We start from the raw sequence: 21,924 nt of genomic DNA on the forward strand, positions 1-21,924 counted from the left end.
AACAGCTACAGCAGAGACTCTAACTTTTCCACACTTCGCAAATTTCAAGTCATACTTATCAAGCAATCATTCAAACATATAGGCTAATTATAACATCAAAATTCAAAAACAGTTTTATACCATGCTTTATTTTCCAAAATAACCATGGTTTTTATAATCAGGTATAACAAGTAACTTGAGAAACCATATGGTGAAACCATAATTAGGTACTTAACAAACAACAGAACAATTATGAATGTTTTTTATTTTCTTACCTCTATTATCAAAAATACTTGATTTTTTATTTGTCTCTCCATCTTTCTATATGGTACAACATTAAAGATAAGAACATTCATTAGTAACTTCACTTCTGAAAGAGATTTTACCTTCTACCAATCAACCAAATTAATACAGATTTTCTTCCCTTTTATCTTCTAACTCTCTCATGAAAATTGTCTCAGGGACAATACTTATTACCAACCTCCTAGGACACCTTCCACAGGGATCTCAAATTTCACTAGTTCAAAATTGAGTTTAATATGCAGCCACGTACAAACTTTACCCTCTTCTAGTACTCCATATTTTGTTTAAAGACATGGTAATCTATTTAGTGGTTGGTTCTAAAACGTTTAGTCATTCAGTCTGTTTCAGGGAAATACAATCCAACCTATTCTAATCCAATCTACTGCTTTAAAAACACATTGCTTAGAATCAAAATAAAATTTATCATCCCAGACTCTCAATTTACTGTAATAACATTTTTGTATCTGTCTGCCCCATTAGACAATGAGTCCTCAAGGGGAAAGATTATGTCTTATTCTTCTTTGTATCCTATGTGACCAATTTATTCATCTTCCCTTCCTTCAGGAAAAAGTCACAGGGCTTTGGCCAACAGTAGATGCTCAATAAATATTAGATATTGCAATTGCTAAATGTTTGTTTGGATTAGTTTCTGCTAATGAGAGTGAGTTTAGCACAAAGGTAACTCAACACATCTAGGGAAAGGGATCAGTTCTCATGAATAGATCCTAATACCCCTAACCAATCCGTAACACGCTAGAGAGGGAGATGGTTCACAGAAGTAAAAGTTAACTAGATAAATTAATAATCACATACAGAAGCTTGAGACATAATTTCATACCTTTTGTTCAATATCATTATCTTGTACATCTGGCTGACAAACAACAGAAGGTACTGATTTTTTGGCAACATTCTTTGAACTACTTAGAGACCGATGAATGGTGTTTACAAAGGGTCCTAAAAGTAAATGAAAGAAACAGTGTATTTTTAAAAAGAACTCACTGAAGTATAATTTAATGGTTTAATTATAATTGTTTGGTTTAATTATAGTGGTTTAATTATAATTTAATTATAACTTATTATTTAAATTGAACGGTTGCCTCAATTTAAAAATACATCTATAACTGTGAAGCCATCACTGCAACCAAAATAAAATTTCTAATACCCCTGAAAGTTTTCTCATCTACCTTTGCAATCCATTTATCTCTTTCTTCCCATCCTGAGACAACACTGCTCTGTACCTCTTACACAAGATTAATCTGAATTTTCTAGAATTTTATATGAATGGGATCATATAGTATGTGATATGTAGTATTTTTTGCCTGGCTTCTTTCACTCAGTATAGTATGTTTTAATAATTCATTCCTTTTTTAAAAAATTTCTGAGAAGTATTCCATTGTATGGATATGCTACCATTCTTTATCTATTCACCTGTTGTTTGGGTTGTTTCCAGTTTTGGCAACTTACAAATATTTATGAACTTACCTGCACAAGTGTTTGTGTGGGCATACTTTTTCATTTCTATTGGGTAAATACCTAGTAGTAGAATGGCTGGGTCATACGGTAGGTATATGTCTAACTTTTAAGAAATGCCAAACTGTTTTCCCAAGTGGTTGTACCATTTCATACCATTCAGCAGTGTGTCAGAGTTTTAATTCTCCCACGTCCTTGTCAACACTTAGTAAGCAGAAGAAAGGAAATAAGTAAAGATCAAAGTGAAAAAGAAATAGAAAAACAAGAGGGAAAATAAACTGACAGTTGACTCCTTGAGAAGTTCAATAAAACTGATAAAGCCAGATTGATCAGGAAAAAGAGAAAACACAAATTTCCATCATCAGGGAAATTAGAGATAACAGCATAACAGTCTATAGATAATACTAAAAATAATAGATTATGAAAATGTATAGCAATAAATTAAACTTATATGAAAGGGACAGATTTTCCTCAAAAACAATCAGATCTCACTCATGAATAAATAGAAAATATGAAGAACCTCATATCTATTAAAGAAATGGAATATATAGTTAAAAACATTTCTACAAAGAAAACTCCAGGCTCAAAAGACTTTACTTCTGAATTACACAAAATACCAAAGGAAGAATTTACACTAATTCTACACAAGTTCATCCAGAAAACTGAAGAGGAGTAAACTCCTCTCCCAACTCATACTTTGAGACCAGAATCACTCAGATATAAAAATCATTACAAGACATTACAAGAAAAGAAAAACTCAGTCAATATCCTCCGATGCAAAATCTATAAATAAATTGAATCTAACAATATACAATAAAAGATAATACATAATGAATAAGTGAGGCTTATTCCAAGAATGCAGGGTTAGTTTATCATTCAAAAATAAGCCAAAGTAACGTACCACAGTAAGAGAAAAGAGGAGGAAATGTAGACGATTATCTCAAAGATGAAAGGAAAAACATGATAAAATTCAACACCCATTCATGATGAAACTTCTTAGTGAATGAGGAGTATGAGGGTATGCCCTTCCTTTGATAAAAGCTATCCTCAAATCTCCAGAACTATATTCTAATTTATATTGATCACTTAGCCTTATATTTTAGAACAAGATCAGGATGTACACGATCACCATTTTGTTCAGCACTGTTCTGGAGGTCCTGGCCAGCAAGAAAAAGAAATGAAAGGTGAACCCAAATAAAATCCCAGCTGACTATGTTGTAGAAATTGGAGAGCTGAAAAGATACATACATGCCAATGTTCACAGCACTGCTATTTACAATAGTCAAGACATGGAAATAACCAAGTGCCCATCAACAAATGATTGGCTTAAGAAGATGTGGTGTATCATGTATGTGTATACACACACACACAGAATATTATGCGACCATAAAAAATAATGAAATATTGCTGTTTGCAGTAACATGGATGGGCCTAGAGTATATTATGCTTAGTGTGTTAAGTCAGACACAGAAAGACAAATACTATATGATATCACTTATATGTGGAATCTAAAAAATAATACAAATGAATCTATACAAAACAGAAACGGACTCACAGACTTAGAAAACAAACTTAATGATTACCAAAGGGGAGAGGGAATAAGGAAGGGACAAATTAGTATGGGATTAATGGATACAAACTATATTCATAAAATAGATAAGCAACAAGGATTTACTGTATAGCACAGGGAATTACACTCAATATCTTGTAATAACCTATAATGGAATATAATCTGCCCAAAAAAACCCTGAATCGTTATGCTGTACACCTGAAACTAATGCAATATTGTAAATCTACTATACTTCAATAAAAAAAAATAAAATTTCTATGGAAATGCAAAGGCCCTAGAACAACCAAGTCAACTTAGAAGAACAACAAATGTTGGAGAACTCAAACTGCCAAATTTCAAGACTTATTATAAAGCTACGGTAATTAAGAGAATGCTATTGAATATACTCACATAAGGACAAATAGACCAATAAAAGAAAAGAGCATGTCCAGAAATAGGTCCAACTATATATGATTACTTCATCTTCTCAAAGATACCAATGAAACTCATTGGTGTTGAAACAACTGAATGTGTACAAGATAAGCTTGGATAGTCCAGTCTTCTCAGATAGCAAGGAAGCTAACAAAAATCACTAGGGTTGTGTCAAAAAGGACTCGAGAGTTATCTTGAAGGGGCTCTCACTGGCCCGAGCTGTCACAATTTCAACATTAGTAAGCACAGTAATAGCAATTTTTAAGCGCATAAAATTTATATAAATCTGTGAATTCATAATGAAACAAAACTAATTGCTCACTGTTAGAAGATGCTACTGAAACAATTCATTATTTTGAAAACTAATAAATGATGGTAAAATATTAAGCATCAGCCTGCTTTTCTCAAGTATCCTGTATCACAGTGTAACCAAACAGTAGTTGGGGGAAAGTTTCTTTTTATTAGAAATTTTCTAGCTAGTTTATGAAGAAGGAAAAATATCCCAATTTTGTAACCCATAATTAATTTGTGGATCAAGGCCTTGAACATAAATGGCTGCTAATATCACAAAGAGAAAGACAATGCAATATTATGAGTCTCCTGATGGAAAGATACACCATCATGTATGCATCAGTCTTGCTAAAGAAACTGAACCTGAAAGTGCACAGATTTAACTAATACTTTACAGGAAATACAGAAGAAATAACATACACCATATAGATGCAATCAGCAAAAATTCAGTCACTGAGGAGCTAAACAAGACAAGCAACTCAATTTCTTCAACAAATAAACTAATTTTAAAGAAGAGGAGGGAGGGAAGGAGAGGAATATATGGAAGGAGAACCTATAGATTAAAAGACTCAAAAGACATACAAACTATTGCAGTATGTGTCAATGTAGATTCAAAGTAATGTCAAAATATTTTTGTGACATTTATGAGATTACTGGAAAGCTGAATTGTGATTAGATATTTGATTACATTAAGGAAATATTATTTGTGCAATGTGATCATGGTATTGTGCTTACGCATTAAAAAAATAATCCTTATTTTTTAGGTACATATTGATATGTTGATGGATGAAATAATATGTGTGGGATGTGCTTTTAAACAATATGGCAGCAGGGAGAAGTTGAGAGCATAGACAAGACAAAACTGTCCACGAGTTGTTGAAGTTGAAAGATAGGCACATAAGGATTCTGTTGGTTTTTGCTTATGTTTGAAATGTTTAATAAGGCTAAAAAAAGTCATTAACAAAATTATGGAAATATGTGCCACAAATAAGACAAAAGATTAATGTCTTTGCCATATCAAAGAGAACTCATAGAAATGAACCTCAAATAAAAAGTAACAAAATATACAAACTATAAGGAAAAATGTAAAATTTTATTATACTGAACTAAGAACTTCTGTACATCAAAAGATAAAAAGAGAATAGAAACAAATTACAAATTGGAAGAAGATATTGCTATACCATATATATGTATATAATAGAGTGTGTAACCAAAAAAATCTTTCAAATCTGTAAGAGAAAGAAAAATAACCCAATAAGAAAATGGAAAAGAGATTTGAAAAAACAATTTCTCAGAAGAGGGAACATGACCCAGAAATCCCATATCGAGGCATATAACCCCTAGAGAATCACCTGTCCATGAATACCAGGCGATATATATGTATAGAATGTTTGGTGAAATATTGTTCAAATGACAGATACCTCCACCAAAAGAAAAACATATTAAATTGTGGTATATTTACACAATGGGATATTCACACAATGGGATAGGATTAGTACTGAAAGGAAGTAAAATGTCAGACAATACATAGGTAAAACTTTTGAAATATAATGCTGAGTATAAAAAGCAAGTCACAAAACACTGTATACAATATCATATCAATTATATTAAAATATCTTAATAATGGTATCTATATCCATCAGAACCATGGAGAACAACAGTTTTAAAGTTTTGGGGAAAAAAAAAAGCCTGACAATTTATAATTCGATATCAAGGGTAAATAGTATCATTCAGGAATGAAGGTAAAATAAAAATACTCTCAGGTGAAGGAAAACTAAGATAATTCAGTGCCAGATAATTTGTTCTAAAAGAGATGCTAAGGGAAGTTCTACAGACTGAAGGAAAATGATACCAGAAAGAAACGTGGGACCAGAAACATCAGGAATTAACAGGCGACCAAAATGTTAATTATTTGAGTAAATATGATAGGCTGTTCTTCGCCTATTTAGTCATTTAAATGATGATTACTCTGAGTGGCTGTTTGGTATATGTAGATGTAATACATAAGATAATTATAACAAAGGGGAGAGGAGTAAGGAGACATATATAGTGGTAAGGTTTCCAAATTCTACATAAAGAGGTAGAATATCTAGTTAGGGTTGACTGTGATAAGCTAAGTAAGTACACTGTTACTTAGAACAACCACTAAAAAATCTGTATAAAGAGACATAGTAAAAACAACAGCCATGGACAATTGGAAATCAAACTTTAAAAATACCATATACAACAGTACCGAAAATGAAGCACTTATGTATACATATAACACAACATATACAAGATTTCTATGCTGAAAACTACAAAACACTTATGAAAGAAATCAAGGACGACCTAAACATCCTTGATTGGAAGGACCCTGTGAAGATTTCTTTCCCCCTTAAATCGATCTACAGATTGATTTAATATACTTTATTCAAAAATCCTGGCATAATTTTTGCAGTAAAGCTGAGTATAAAATTTATACTCAGGTAAATGAATTAAAATATCCATAAAAATTTTGAAGAAAAATAAAGTTGCTGGAATTATACTACATTTTAATAACAAGCTACAGTAATCAAAGACAGTGCAATGTGGGCAAAGGGGGAGACACACTGATCAATCAGAAACAGAAAAAAGAAAATTAAAAGGCAAGTTACAGACTGAGAGAAAATATTTGCAAGTCACACACCTGAAAAATACTTATATTCAGAATATACAAATAACTCCCAAAACTCAACAGAGCAAAAAGCTTCAACAGATACTTCACCAGGCAGGATTTACAAAAGGCAAACAGCATATGAAAAGATATTCATCATCATTAGCCATCAGGCAAATACAAATGAAAACCACAATGAGATACCATTACATCTATTAGAATGACTAAAATAAAAACTACTGATAATACCAACAGTTACAAGGATGCATAGCAAATAGGGAATGCAAAATGCTATAGCCACTCTGGAAAACAGTTGGGCAATTCTTTATAAATTTAAACATATACAACAATTCCTTGTTCACACAAAAAGCTTAATGTATACTTCTCATCTTTCTATTCATAATCACCAAAATCTGGAAACAAGCAAATTTCCTTCAACTGATGTATGCATAAATAAACCTGGTACATACACACAATGGACTACTACTCAGCAATAAAAAGGAGTCAACTATTGACAAATGAAATAATTTGAAAGAATTTCAAAGGTATGCTGAGTGAAAGGAGCAATTATCAAAGGTCAAATACCATATGATTCCATTTACAAGGCATTTTCCAAAGGAAAAAGAACTATAGTGATGGAGAACATATCAGTGGTTGCCTGGGCTTATTAGTGGGAGGGAAGATGGTGTGACTGCAAATGGACATTTTTGGGATGTTGTAAATGTTCTCACGTGATTGTGGTAGAGGTCATACAAATTCATACGTGTGTTAAAATTCATGCAATTATATAAAAAATTCCATTTTGCTTTAGGGTAATTTAAAAACCAAAATAAATTACCCCAGGATCTTTTTATGAGAATGAAAAAATACAGAGACAAGATCAGAAGCAGGAACTATAGAGAATTCTGGCCTCTGAACTCTGTTTGGATAGTTGCCAATTACGAAACGTGGGGGCAAACTGCCCATAAGAGTGTAAAGGTTGTGACACTGTATGGAGTTCATACTCAGTTCAGTGATGAGACGGAAACTAAGGAGGTTTGATTATGGTGAATGGGAAAGAGGGGTACTTTTAATATATAATGAATTGTGATATCACTACTGTACATTTCTAAAATTCACAAAAAACAAGAATGATTCACTTGCCAATCTCTTAGAGGGTAGAAATAGATCCTCTCCCCCCCAGATATGTATTAATATAGTTTTAGAATTCATCTTTGTCTCCCAACTATGCTTAATTAAATTTATAGTTTTGATACCTGGACAACTGTCACAGATAGACTGGTACCTTAGTGAGGCTGAAAATCATATTTTCCATCTATCATCCTTTCCTCCAATAACACTGAGATTTTTTTGACATTAGTAAGACCAGTCTGGCCTGCATTCAACACTAGACTTTTAGAAGATCATTCTGCATGAGATAACTGCTTTAGAGACTGAGAATTTAGTTTTATTGTCTACATTTAGTAGATATGTGGCTGGTGTTGTCATAATTGTATGTGTTGTAAGTAACTCTTTGATATTTTATAAAAAAAATCTTTGGACTTTAAAAATGGGACCAAAAAATCTTTGGACTTTAAAAATCTTTCTTTGGTCTTTAAAGCTTAGAGCTGAATTAAGTAAACCTCAGTAGTCCTGAGTGGAAGACAGCCTCAGCTAAGGCAACCCTGTCTTATCCCAGAGACTTTATGAGACTAATCAAATTACACACTCATGGAAGGAAAGATTTTAAACTTTTTCTTTAGAATTTAACTGATAAAGACAAAGGGATTTAATTTTTATACTTTAATTTTTCCCTGGAAATTTAATATGGGAGAAGAATTCATATTGCTCAATTTTTAACAGTCTTATACATTTGATAGTATATTATTTGGAGGATATTTATGCCATTGTTTGGGTTCCTGGTCTAATCCAATGAGCTCTAATGGACAACATGAAGTAACATAGAATGATATAAATAAAGAAAGTGATATTTCACTGGGGTCCATAGTGGGTTGAGTGAATGTACATAAACTTAATTTCTGACTCACTTCAGAGTTTTTTTCTTTTTTTTAACATCTTTATTAGCATATAATCGCTTTACATTGTTGTGTTAGTTGCTGCTGTATAACAAAGTGAGTCAGCTATACGTATACATATATCCCCATATCCCCTCCCTCTTGCGTTTCAGAGTTTTTAAAAATCATTTTGAGCAATATAAAAATTATCTTGCAATTTGTTACGTTCATGTATTTTTCATTTAGCAGCAATAGACCATTTAATTTGTCTAAAATGATGATAAGTTCAGAACACTAAATCTGTAACTTGAGATGAAATTCTGAAAGCAATAGAGGTTATATCATTGCTTGTAAGCATCACTCTAAATCTGTCATTTGACAACAAACAACAGAGGAATTATCTGAATTTAAGCAAAAAAGGCCATCCAAATTCAGTCTTTCCCAAAAATAGTATTTAATATTTCTTATCACAATATTAAATTACCATATGCTCCTTTATTTGCTTTCTGGTCACGAACAGGATAAACTATCTTTATGTCATCATTACTCTTCTTTTTCTTCTTTGGAGAATAAGCTTAAAGAAATGCAACAAAACATTTATTTTCAATCATGATGATGACAGAATTACCCAAGAAAGGCTCTCTTTTCATGCCCAATAGGAAGTGAGCCTACATGCTAATTTCTATTTAGGATTGTGGGGAGGTATTGGAGAAGATGGAGGAGTGCGAAAAATGATTACTCTTCAAATATTATCCCATCAAGTTAAAAGATAGAAGGACAGAATTTTCCTCTGACAGAGAGAAAAGCTATACCTGGCTCAACTGTAACACGCCATTTTGTCTTTGCAGGGATGGATACCAATATAGCTACTGGCTGGAGACTCACCAGCCCACAGTGACAATTGCAAATCTTGAATGTACCTCACAGCCTAGCATAAGCAACCAAATACATATTCCTCCTTTGCGATAAAGGAAATTATAGTTCCTGTTTCTAACCATTTAGTAGGGCAAAGGATCCTCACAGCATGTGTGCTCAATGGGTTTTCATTAAGGCTGTCAAATGTGAGAGTGATCTGTCTTCTCATTGGAGCAGGTTCACCCAATATTCCTGTCCTCTCTTACTCTCTCTGTCCCTCTGGAAGCTGTCTACTTGGTGGAAGATGACAACATTATTATAGAGGAATAATTCAATTTCATTTGTCACCTTGATAAAATAAATTAATTTATATCCCACTTCTTCAGAAAAAGGGATTTGAGGCAATAAGTGTTTAAAAATGTCTTCTTGAAACTCTTTTCCTATTAAATGAGAAAGTTAACGGTTGTTGATGCAGGGATGTATATAGTTTCTAAAGTGATTTCTTTTTTGAAGGATGAAATTGCTATCATTATCTCAATGAGCTGAAGAGACTGAATTAGTCCATTCAGTAAGCATGCATGTATACAAACACACACAAAGATATACATATATACATACGATACTAGGTGCTCTGTGAAACAGAAAGGTGGGAGTTACAATATAATAGGTAAGTAAGACAGTGGGAAGTATGGAATACATGTATTAAGAATAATACAAGGTACTATAAGTGATTCGAAGGACAGGTATCTTCCAATTACAGTTATCAAGAAAGACTTTTTGTAGTGTCCCTTACAATGGAGTTTAAAGAACTGCAGGAGTTAAAGAGATGGACAGTGAGCATGTCAATCCAGGCTAGAAACTTGGATAAAGAGAGGCCCAGAAGTATACAAGTTCACTTGTGTTTTAGGAACGGTCAGCAGTCTCGTTTGATTAGACAATGAAATTAACTGAATGCTTACTATGGGCTAGAACTTTTGGGCTCTTTATGGGATTTAGGAGTATTTTCTTCTCAGATGATGAAACTGTGATTCAAAGAGGTTAAATAATTTGTTCAAGCTATTTACATGGCTAGACAATGGTAAAGCAGGACTTCGACTTCAGCAGTTTGGCTCCAGAGCCTAAGCATATCACCCCTAGATCATATCTGCCTTCTTCAAGGAGGTAATGTAAAATAAAGTTAGGTTTGGGTTTGACCCTAGATGGTGATAAATGGTTGTCTAAGAAGTCTGAGCTTCATTTAAGACGTAATGGGGATCTTTAAGTTTTGAGGCCAGGAGAAAAAACTAGCAGAACAGAGTTTTACGTGTAATTATGTAGCAGTGTAAAAAATGGATCTGAGGTAGGTAAAAATAAGAGCCAATGGAGACTAGTTAGTAATCTACTTAAGTGACAAAGGGAGGCTCTCACATAGAAACAGGATTGATGGGACAGAGATAGGATTGATGGGATGCTATGATGATAACTCATGGAAGATTATTATTTTCTTTCCTGATACATTTAGTCACAGATAATTAAAACAAGTCTACATTTTTATATTCTGGCCATGAAATTTTAACATCATTAATTAATTAAATAAATCCTACTACAGTCTTAAAATGTTAAAAATAACAGGAAGCTGGTGATACTGGGCATAACAAAGTAATGACTTGATGTTCTTCCTTTAAATTTTCATTTCTTCCCTTTTTTCCTTTCTTTGTTCCTTTCTATCTTTCTCTACCTCCTCCTTTCCTTCTTCACTGTGTTCTTTTCTGGTACTGTCTATTCTTTATGGCTGGCAAAATAGTAGAACACCATGTTGGTATGTGATAGCAATTATCCTACAAATTTTTAAGGTTTCAGTAGCAAAAAATACATTAAGTACAGGGAAGTTGGTTAGAACTGCAATATAGGCAAGCCTATCTGCTGAACCACTTGATAAGGTTATTTTAATTTTTACATGTATGTCTACTTTTCAACTTGAACTATTGATAGGGAAATGCCTAGAACCCTTCCCTGGCACAAAGCAGGTAGCAAGCGTGAGCAAACAGAGTTGTGTAAAAGGATCTTTTACATAAATACACAGACAAGCACTTTCTACATAGCTACATCAGCCCTTAATGTTCTCACATTCATAATGTGGTCCATCTTGTTCTCTGTAATCAATTGTATTTTTCCTCGTATCTTCTCTTTTAATGCCACTTTCTTGCATTTTTTGTAAATGATAAGCCATTTTTTTCTCTAGAAGGGCTTGTTTCTAAAATATTAAAGAAGTATATTGGTTAACATCAACTTGCTGTTTAGAAATACAAATAAATATTTAAAATGTGATAGTATGTTGGAAATGAGCAAGACTTGTGACTTGTAAGGTTATTCTGAGTACAAATTTGGGAGGGTAGTAAGGGGTAAATTTCCACACATGGTCAAACATGAAGAATATATTTAACCCTTAGATGCAATTTATCTCACTGCACACCTTCAGGGTGTCTAGTTTCAGATCAGATAGCATCTCAATGCATTGCTCTCCTGGTGAATTTAGGCAATTTCAAATCATCTTCAGCTGGAGGATTCCTTAACCAAGAGTCACTCACGCCTAACATAGGTAAACATAATATTATACATGAAATTTGACTTCTCTCTGTAAATCTCTGGACTAATATTGACACTGGATGTGCCAGAAAAGAGATAGCTGCACAGAGGAAAACACCCAGAAATCCTCAGAGAATTTCCTAAAGTAGTCAGCAATGGAATGGATCACTATGTGTATGTGAGGAAACTATCCAAGACCAAAGACAGGATCATCCCAAAGGATTAAGAAAACAGTACTTGGCACCTACCTATGACGCCTATTCTCACCAGCCACCCCAGAAAAACTTTGTAAGTCATAGGGCACTGGGTAGAGTACTAAAATGTCTTGCCTCAGTAGTGGGGAATAACTAGTCCCAGATTAAACATGGCTCTGGCCCCATCTAACAACTATTAAAAAGCAAGACCTATAAAAATCAAACCATTTCCAAATAAACTACCTATCTACATTCAAGAAAAAAAGCTAAGGAGTATTTATAAAAAGCTGAAAATATTCAGCACACACAATATAAAATTCAAGATATCTGGCATCTAATCAAAGAATACCGAGCATATAAAGAAGCACAGAAATATGACCCATAAAGTGAGTAATCAATCAAAAATGATCCAGAAATGATACAGCTGTTAGAATTAAAGATAACATTAAAATAGATAAACTAAAAATAGAGTTATCATATGATGCTACAATCCTACTTCTGGGCATATATCTGGAGAAAACTCTAATTTGAAAAGATACATGCACCCCAATGCTCACTGCAGCACTGTTTACAACAGTCAGGACATGGAAGTAACCTAAATGTCCATCAACATAGGAATGGATAAAGAAGATGTGGTATATATATATATATATATATATATATATATATATAATGGAATATTATTCAGCCATAAAAAAGAATTACATAATGCCATATGCAGCAACATGGATGGACCTAGAGATCATCACATAAGTGAAGTAAGTCAGAGAAAGACAAATATCATATATCACTTATATGTGGAATCTAAGAAAATGATACAAATGAACTTATTTACAAAGCAACAATAGACTCAACAGACATAGAAAACAAACTTATGGTTACCAAAGGGGATAGCAGGGAGTGGGTGGAGAGATAAATTAGGAGTTTGGGATTAACATACACACACTACTATATATAAAATAGGTAAACAACAAAGGCCTGCTGTATAGCACAGGGAACTATATGCAGTATCTTGTAATAACCTATAATGGAAAAGAATCAGAAAAAGCATCTATCTATATATACCTATATATGTACAACTGAATCACTGTTGCACACTTGAACCTAACACGACTTGTAAATTAACTATACTTGAATTAAAAAAAAAACAAACATAACTACATTCCATATATTTACAAGGTAAACAAGAGACACGGAAGATATAAAAAGGGCCCAAATCAATTTTTTTTTTTAATGTGTGAGATGAGTAATGCAATGGATGCATTAATGGCAGAGTAGATATTGCAGGGAAAGAGATTAATTAATACGTGTTCAGAAAAAGAAACCATCTAAAACGAAACACTGAGAGAAAAAAAAAATTACAAAATGAGAGGCTGTGGCCAAGATGGCAGAGTAGGAAGACCCTGAGCTCACCTCCTTCCATGGGCACACCAAAATTAAAACTATCTGCAGAGCAACTGTGAGAATGACATGAAGACTAGCAGAAAAGATTTTCCACAACTAAAGATATAAAGAAGTAACCACAATGAGATGGGTAGGAGAGGAAGAGGTGAGGTATAGTCAAGAGCCACACCTTGGGGTAGGTGACCCACAAGAGGATAATCACAATTGCAGAGGTTCTTCCCAAGGAGAAAGAGGTCCAAGCTCAACATCAGGCTCCCCAGCCAGGGGGTCCTGCACCAAGAAGACGAACCACAAGAACATCTGGCTTTGAAGGTCAGCAGAGCTTGTGTATGGGAGAACCAGAGGGCTGTAGGAAACAGTGACTCTGTTCTTAAAGGGCACATGTAAATCTCACATGTTATAAGTCCCAGCACAGAGGCAGTAAGTTGAAAGAAGCCTGGGTCAGACCAACTTGTTCATCTTGGAGAGATTCCTGGAGAGATAGGAGGCAGCTGGCATTCCCTCTGGAGATGGAGATGCTGGTGGTAGCCATTTTGGGAGGCTTGTTCTACTATGAAGACACCAGTGCTGGTAAGTGCCATTTTGGAGTCCTCCCTCTAGCTTATTAGCACTGGGGGATGATCTTCTCACCAGGGAGCTGGCACCAGTCCTGGGATCCACCTGGGCCATACAACCAGCCTCACTGTGACCCACCATCTCCCAACAGGTGACTAGTTCCTTACCCAGCCACCACAGGCCCCATAGCCAGCCTTACCAGGACATGTCTTGCCCACCAGTTGGCTGGCACGAGACATGGGACCCCCTGGGCCTTGTAACCAGCTGCACCAGGACCCAGCTATGTCCACCAGTGGGCAGGCAGCCATCACATGAGGCATGGCCTGGCAGCCAACCAGACCAGGGGCCAGCCCTGCCTACCAGCACAACGAAGTAGTCAGCCCTGCAACTGCAGAAGCAACAGAAGGGCCCATGCAGCCCCCATAGGGGACACCCCTAGAGCATAGAGCTCTCATGACCAGAGGGGAGTGTGCTGCTGGGGGTCACAGGATGGTACCTACATAAGGACACTTCTTCAAGATTGGGAAATGTAACCAATCTACCTAATACACAGAAATAAACACAAAGAATTAGGCAAAATGAGGAGAGAGAGCAATATGTTCCAAACAAAAACAAAACTTCAGAAAAAGAACTAAATAAAGTGGAGATAAACAATCTACCTGATAAAATTGAGTTCAAGGTAATGGTCATAAACATGCTCAAGGAACACAGAAGAAGATGGATGAACCAGTGAGAAGTTCAACAAGAGTTAGAAAACATAAAGAAGAATCAAACAGAACTGAATAATACAATAACTAAAATTAAAAATACACTAGAAGGGGGGCTTCCCTGGTGGCGCAGTGGTTGAGCATCTGCCTGCCGGTGCAGGGGACACAGGTTTGAGCCCTGGTCTGGGAGGATCCCACGTGCCGTGGAGCAACTGGGCCCGTGAGCCACAATTGCTGAGCCTGCGCGTCTGGAGCCTGTGCTCCGCAACAAGAGAGGCTGCGATGGTGAGAGGCCCGTGCACCACAATGAAGAGTGGCCCCCACTTGCCGCAACTAGAGAGGGCCCTCGCGCATGGATGAAGACCCAACACAGCCATAAATAAATAAATAAATAAATAAAAATTAAAAAAAAAAATACACTAGAAGGAATCAACAGATTAGCTGATACAGAGGAACAGATTGGTGAACCGGAAGACAGAGTAGTTGGAATCACCCAAGCTGAACAGAAAAGAGAAAAAAAAGAGTTAAACAAAATAAGGAGAGTTTAAGACATCTCTGGACATCAACCACACTATCATTTGCATTACAGGGGTCCCAGAAGGAGAAGAGAGAGGGAAAGGGACCGAGAACTTATTTGAAGAAATAGATGAAAACTTGTCTAACCTGAGAGAGAAAACAGACATTCAGGTCCAGGAAGCACAAAGAAACGCAATCAAGATCAACCCAAAGAGGTCCACACCAAGACACATTATAATTAAATTGGCAAAAATTAAAGAAGGAATCGTAAAAGCAGCAGGAGAAAAGCAACTAGTTATGTACAAGGTGACTCACATAAGACTCTGAGCTAACTTTTCAGCAGAAATTTTGCAGACCAGAAAAGAGTGGCACAATATATTCAAAGTGTGAAAGGGAAAACTATAACCAAGAATACCTGGCAAGGCTATCATTCACATTTGAAGGACAGCTCATAAGTTTTGTAGATAAGCAAAAGCTAAGAGTTCAGCACCACTAAACTGGCTTTACAAGAAATGTGAAAGGGACTTCTCTAAGCAGAAAATAGCACAACTAGAAATATGAAAAACAAAAGGAAAAATCTCATTGGTAAAGGCAAGCATACAATAAAGGCAGTGGATCAACCACTTATAAAGTTAGTAGGAAAGTTAAAAGACAAAAGTGGTAAAATCATCTATATCCACTATAAGTAGTTAAGGGATACATAAAACAAAAAGATGTAAAATATAATATATCAAAACATTAAAAGTGGAGGGGAGAGTAAAAATGTAGGGTTGCTAGAATGCATTTGAATCTAAGAGATAATCAACTAAAATAATCATATATATATATGGGTTTTTACACATGAACCTCCCAGTAACCACAAACCAAAAATGTATAATAAAACACACAAAAAAGAGAAACAAATCCAAGCATAATATTAAAGATACTCATCAAGTCACAATGGAAGAGAGAAAAAGATTAAAGGAATGTAAAAGAACTACAAAACAACCACAAATCAATGAACAAAATGGCATTAAGTACATACATATCAATAACTGCTTTAAATGTAAATGGACTAAATGTTCCAATCAAATGACAGAATGGTTGAATGAATACAAAAACAAGACCCATATATATGCTGCTTACAAGTGACTCACTTCAGATCTAAAGACACACAAACTGAAAGTTAAGAGGATGAAAAAAGTACTCCATACAAAATGTGGGGTAGCAGTACTTTTATCAGACAAAATAGACTTTAAAACAAAGACTGTGACAAGAAACAAGGAAGGATATTACATAATGATAAAAGGATTGATCCAGGAAGATATAACAATTGTAAATATCTATGTAGCCAACACAGGAGCACCTAAATACACAAAGTAAATGCTAACAAACATAAAGGGAGAAATTGACAGTAACACAATAATAATAGGGGACAATAACACTCCACTTACATCAATAGATAGATCATCCAGACAGAAAATCAATAAGGAAACACTAGCCTTAAATAACACATTAGACCCAATGGATTTTATATATACATATAACATTCCATTGAAAAGCAGCAGAATACACATTCTTTTCAAGTACACATGGGACATTCTCCAGCATAGATCAATCACATGTTAGGCCACAAAACAAGTCTAAATAAGTTTAAGAAGACTGAAATCATATCAAGCATCTTTTCTGACCACAAAGAAATCACCACAAGAAAAAAGCCTGTAAAAAACACAAATATGTAGAGGCTAGACAACATGCTACTAACCAACCAACGGGTCACTGAAGAAATCAAACTAAACATACCTGGAAACAAAAGAAAATAGAAACACAATGATCCAAAATCTATGGGACACAGCAAAAGCAGTTCTAAGAAGGAAGTTTATAGCAATATAAGCTTACCTCAGGAAACGAAAAAATTCTCAAATAAAGAACCTAACCCACACCTAACAGAATTAGAAAAAGAACAAACAAAACTCAGAGTTAGTAGAAGGAAAGAAGTCATAATGATCAGAGCAGAATAAATGGAATAAAGACTAAAAAAAAAAAGGTGGAAAAAATCAATGAAACTAAGAGCTGGTTCTTTGAAAAGATAAACAGAATTGATAAACCTTTAGCCAGACTCATCAAGAAAGAGAGAGCCCAAATAAATAAATCAGAAATGAAAAAGAAGAAGTTACAACCAACACCACAGAAATACAAAGGATAAGAGATTATTATGAACAATTATATGCCAATAAAATATACAACCTAGAAGAAATATACATTCCCAGAAATGTACAATCTCCCAAGACTGAATTGGGAGGAAAATATGAACAAACCAATTACCAGTAATGAAGTTTAACCAGCAGGAACTGAGGGCTTCACTGGTGAATTCTACCAATATTTAAAGAAGAGTTAACACCTATTCTTCTCAAACTATTCCAAAATATCAAAGAGGAAGGAAGGGTCTTCTAAACTCATTCTAGGAGACCAGCATCACCCTGATACTGAAACAAGACAAAGACACCACAAAAAAGGGAAATTACAGGTCATTATCACTGGTGAACCTAAGATGTAAAAATCCTCAACAAAATATTAGAAGTCAGAACTTGACAATACATTATAAGGATCACACACCACAATCAAGTGGGATTTATCCCAGGGATATAAGAATGGTTCAATATCTGCAAATCAATCTATGTGATACACCACATTAACAGTCCGAAGAAAAATCATATGATTTTCTCCATAGATGCAGAAAAAAGTTTTGACAAAATTCAACATCCATTTATGATAAAAAAAAACTCTCCACAAAGCGGGTACAGAGGAAGCATACCTCAACATAATAAAGACCCTTTGTGACAAACCTACATACTCAATGGTGAAAAACTGAAAGCATTTCCTCTAAGATCAGGAATAAGACAAGGATGCCCCATCTCACCACTTTTCTTGAATATAGTATTGGAAGTCCTAGCCATGGCAATCAGACAAGAAAAGTAATAAAATGCATCCAAATTGGAAAGGAAGATGTAAAACTGTCTGTTTGCAGATGGCATGATACTATATATAGAAAATCCTAGAGATGCCCCCCAAAGTTATTAGAACTAGTAAATGAATTCAGTAAAGTTGCAGGATACAAAATTAATATACAGAAATCTGTCCTGCTTCTACACACTAACAATGAGCTATCAGAAAGAGAAATTAAGAATCACATTTACAGTTGCATCAAAAAGAATACAATACCTAGGAATAACTCTAACAAAGGAGGTAAGAGACTTATACTTGAAAACTATAAGACATTAATGAAATAAACTGAAGACAAATGGGAAGATATACTGTGCTCATGAATTGGAAGAATTAATATTGTTAAAATGACCATATTACCCAAGGCAATATATAGATTCAATGTAATCCCTAACCCTAACCAATGGCATTTTTTAGAACTAAAACAAATAATTCTAAAATTGGTATGAAACACAAAAGACCCTGAAGAACCAAAACAATCTTGAGAAAGATAACCAAAATCGTGGTTCCTGATTTCAAAGTATACTACAGAGCTACAGTTCAAAGCAGTATGGAGCTGGCACCAAAGCAGACACATATATCACTGGAACAGAAGAGAGCCCAGAAATAAACCCACACTTATATGGTCAATTAATCTACAATAAAGGAGGCACGAATATACAACAGGGAAAAGACAGCTTCTTCAATAAGTGGTGCTGGGAAAACTGGACAGCTACAGGGAAAGGATCAAACTTATTTACTTTCTCATACCATATACAAAAACAAATTCAAAATTGGATTAAAGACTTAAATGTAAGACCCCAAACCAATAAACTCCTAGGGGAAAACGGGCAGTATGCTCTTTGACATTGATGTTAGCATTATTATTATTAATTTGATCTATCTCCTCAGGCAAGGAAAACAAAAGCAAAGATAAACAAATGGGATTCCCACAAACTAAAACGTTTTCGGACACGTAGACTATTGGCAAAACAAAAGGCAGCTTACTGAATGGGAGAAGATATTTGCAAACGATACACCGGATAAAGGGTTAATATCCAAAATACACAACAGAATCTTACAACTCATCCAAAACAAAAAAAACAAACAAAAAAACAAGCCAACTTAAAAATGGTCAGAGGACTTGCTCAACACGACTAATCTTCAGGGAAATGCAAATCAAAATCACAATAAGTTACCACCTCACCCCTGCCAGAATGGCTATCATTAAAAAGACAACTAATAACAAATGGTGAGGATGTGGAGAAAAGGCAACCCTCAAGGCACTGTTGGTAGGATTTTAAATTATTAGATGGTAGCAGCCACTACAGAAAACAGTATGGAAACTCCTCAAAAAATTAAAAATAGAGCTACCATATGACCCAGGAATTTCACTTCTGGGTATTTAACCAAAGGAAATACAAACACTAATACAAAAGATACATGCACCCCAGTGTTCACTGCAGCATTATTAACAGTAGCCAAGATATGGAAGCAACCTAAGTGTCCATCCATAGCCGAATGGATAAAGAAGATGTGGTCACACACACAATGGAATATTACTCAGCCATTAAAAATATGAAATCTTGCCATTTGTGACAACATGGATGAACTAGAGGATATTATAGCTAAGTGAAATAAGTCAGAGTAAGACAAATACTGCATATCACGTGTAGCATCTAAAAAATAAAACGAACAACAACAACAAAATAAAACAGATTCAGATACAGAGAAGAAACAGGTGGTTTCCAGAAGGGAGGGGGTGGGAAGTGGGTGAAATAGATGTAGGGAATTAAGAGGTGCAAACCTCAAGTTATATAATAAATGAATCACAAGGACAAAATATATAGCATAGGGAATATGGTCAATAATATCATAATAACTTTGTATAAGGACAGAGGATTACTAGACTTATTGTGGTGATCATTTTATAATGTATGCAAATGTCAAATCATTATGTAATACACCTGAAACTAACATAATATTGTACACTGACTATATTTCAATTTAAAAATTACAAAATGAAAAGCATATCAGTGAAGTCTGGTACAATGTCAAGCAGCCTATTATGTCTGTAGAGAGGCAAGATAGGACAAAAAAAAATTTGATAATAATGTCCATTAAAATTGTTTCTATTCTACATAATACTGGAGGTTCTAGTCAGTGCAGTCAGGCAAGAAAAGGAAATAAAAAGGCATCTGTGTTCAATGAGAAGTTAAACTACTTTTATTTGTAGCAACATGATCATTCATGTAGAATATCGACTGGTACCTAGAATATAACAACTAGAACTAATAAGTGTTTTTATCAATACAAGATACGAAATGAATATTAAAAATTGTTTTTCTACATCCTAACCTCAATTGGAATTTGAAATTAAAAATACAAATTACAATAGCATAAATCATGAAATACATAGGGATGAATCTAGCAAAAGATGTGTAAGAGCTGTACACTTCAAATTACATGAGTACACGAGAAGAAAAATTAAGAAAACCTAAATAAATGGAGAGAGGTATTTGGTTCAAGAGTTGGAAGACCCAGTATTATCAAAAGATCAATTCTGCCCAAACTGACCTACAGAGTCAATACAACTCCAATCAAAATCTCAGTAAAATTTCTTGGCAGAAATTGACAAGATGATTTTAAAATTTACACAGAAATGTAAAGGGCTTAGATTAACCAAAACAACTTCAAAATAGAAAAACAAACTTGGAAGGCTAACATTACTGATTTAAACAATTATTAAAGGTATAATAATCAAGGCAGTATAATAGACAAATAGGGCAAAGAGCAGAAAAGGAGTAAATTTAGACGAATACAACTGATTTTTGACAAAGAAGCTAAGACAGATCTCTTAAGTTTTTGACAGCCCTGTAACTTAAGCACATAAATTGGAGTAAAAATACAGATAATATCAAATCTGAAAGCAAAAAATATAAATATATTAAACGCATACAAATGAATTGAAAACCTCTCATATTAAAACATGATTCAAAAAAGACAATTTAGAATAGCTGCATTGGAAATATCAATAATTCAAATAGCTCTGCCATTAAGATGCCTCAGGTAGCCTGTGGTGTTACCATGCTTACCATCAGTGGTCATGTTTAATGGACACTCCCAGTGCCATAATTTGATCCACTGCACTAGATGTCACTAAAATTGGCCAAGACTCCTTGAAAAGCAAATGTGATCAGGCAAAAATTAAGAGGAAACCTAGGGCATGCTGTTGCTACACGTCAAAGAGTGAAATGAGAACACTCTCTAACACGATACACAAAAATAAACTCAAAATGGATCAAAGACCTAAATGTAAGGTCGGACATTATAAAACTCTTAGAGGAAATCATAGGCAGAACACTCTTTGACATAAATTGCAGCAATATCTTTTTGATCCACCTCCTAGAATAATGAAAATAAAAACAAAACTAAACAAATGGGACCTAATTAAACTTAAAAGCTGCACAGCAAAGGAAACCATAAATAAAATGAATAGACAAGTCTCATAATGGGA

The 21,924-nt window shown here is 34.5% G+C and overlaps 1 protein-coding gene across 1 annotated transcript in view; it reads right to left on the reverse strand.

Annotated features, from left to right (window-relative positions):
• FSIP2 (fibrous sheath interacting protein 2) overlaps positions 1-21,924 on the reverse strand; it is a gene marked incomplete at its 5' end in the record, with an annotated part of 129,851 nt that overhangs the window by 97,884 nt on the left and 10,043 nt on the right. Inside the window, 4 exons of the mRNA XM_082397630.1 lie at positions 255-300; positions 1,121-1,236; positions 9,135-9,224; positions 11,612-11,738. Of these exons, the coding sequence (XP_082253756.1) occupies positions 255-300; positions 1,121-1,236; positions 9,135-9,224; positions 11,612-11,738 (379 nt within the window). The remainder of the gene's footprint in view (positions 1-254; positions 301-1,120; positions 1,237-9,134; positions 9,225-11,611; positions 11,739-21,924) is intronic.

Source organism: Balaenoptera borealis (assembly GCF_965194805.1).
Source record: "Balaenoptera borealis genome assembly, chromosome: 6".
NCBI classification, from domain to species: Eukaryota; Metazoa; Chordata; class Mammalia; order Artiodactyla; family Balaenopteridae; genus Balaenoptera; species Balaenoptera borealis.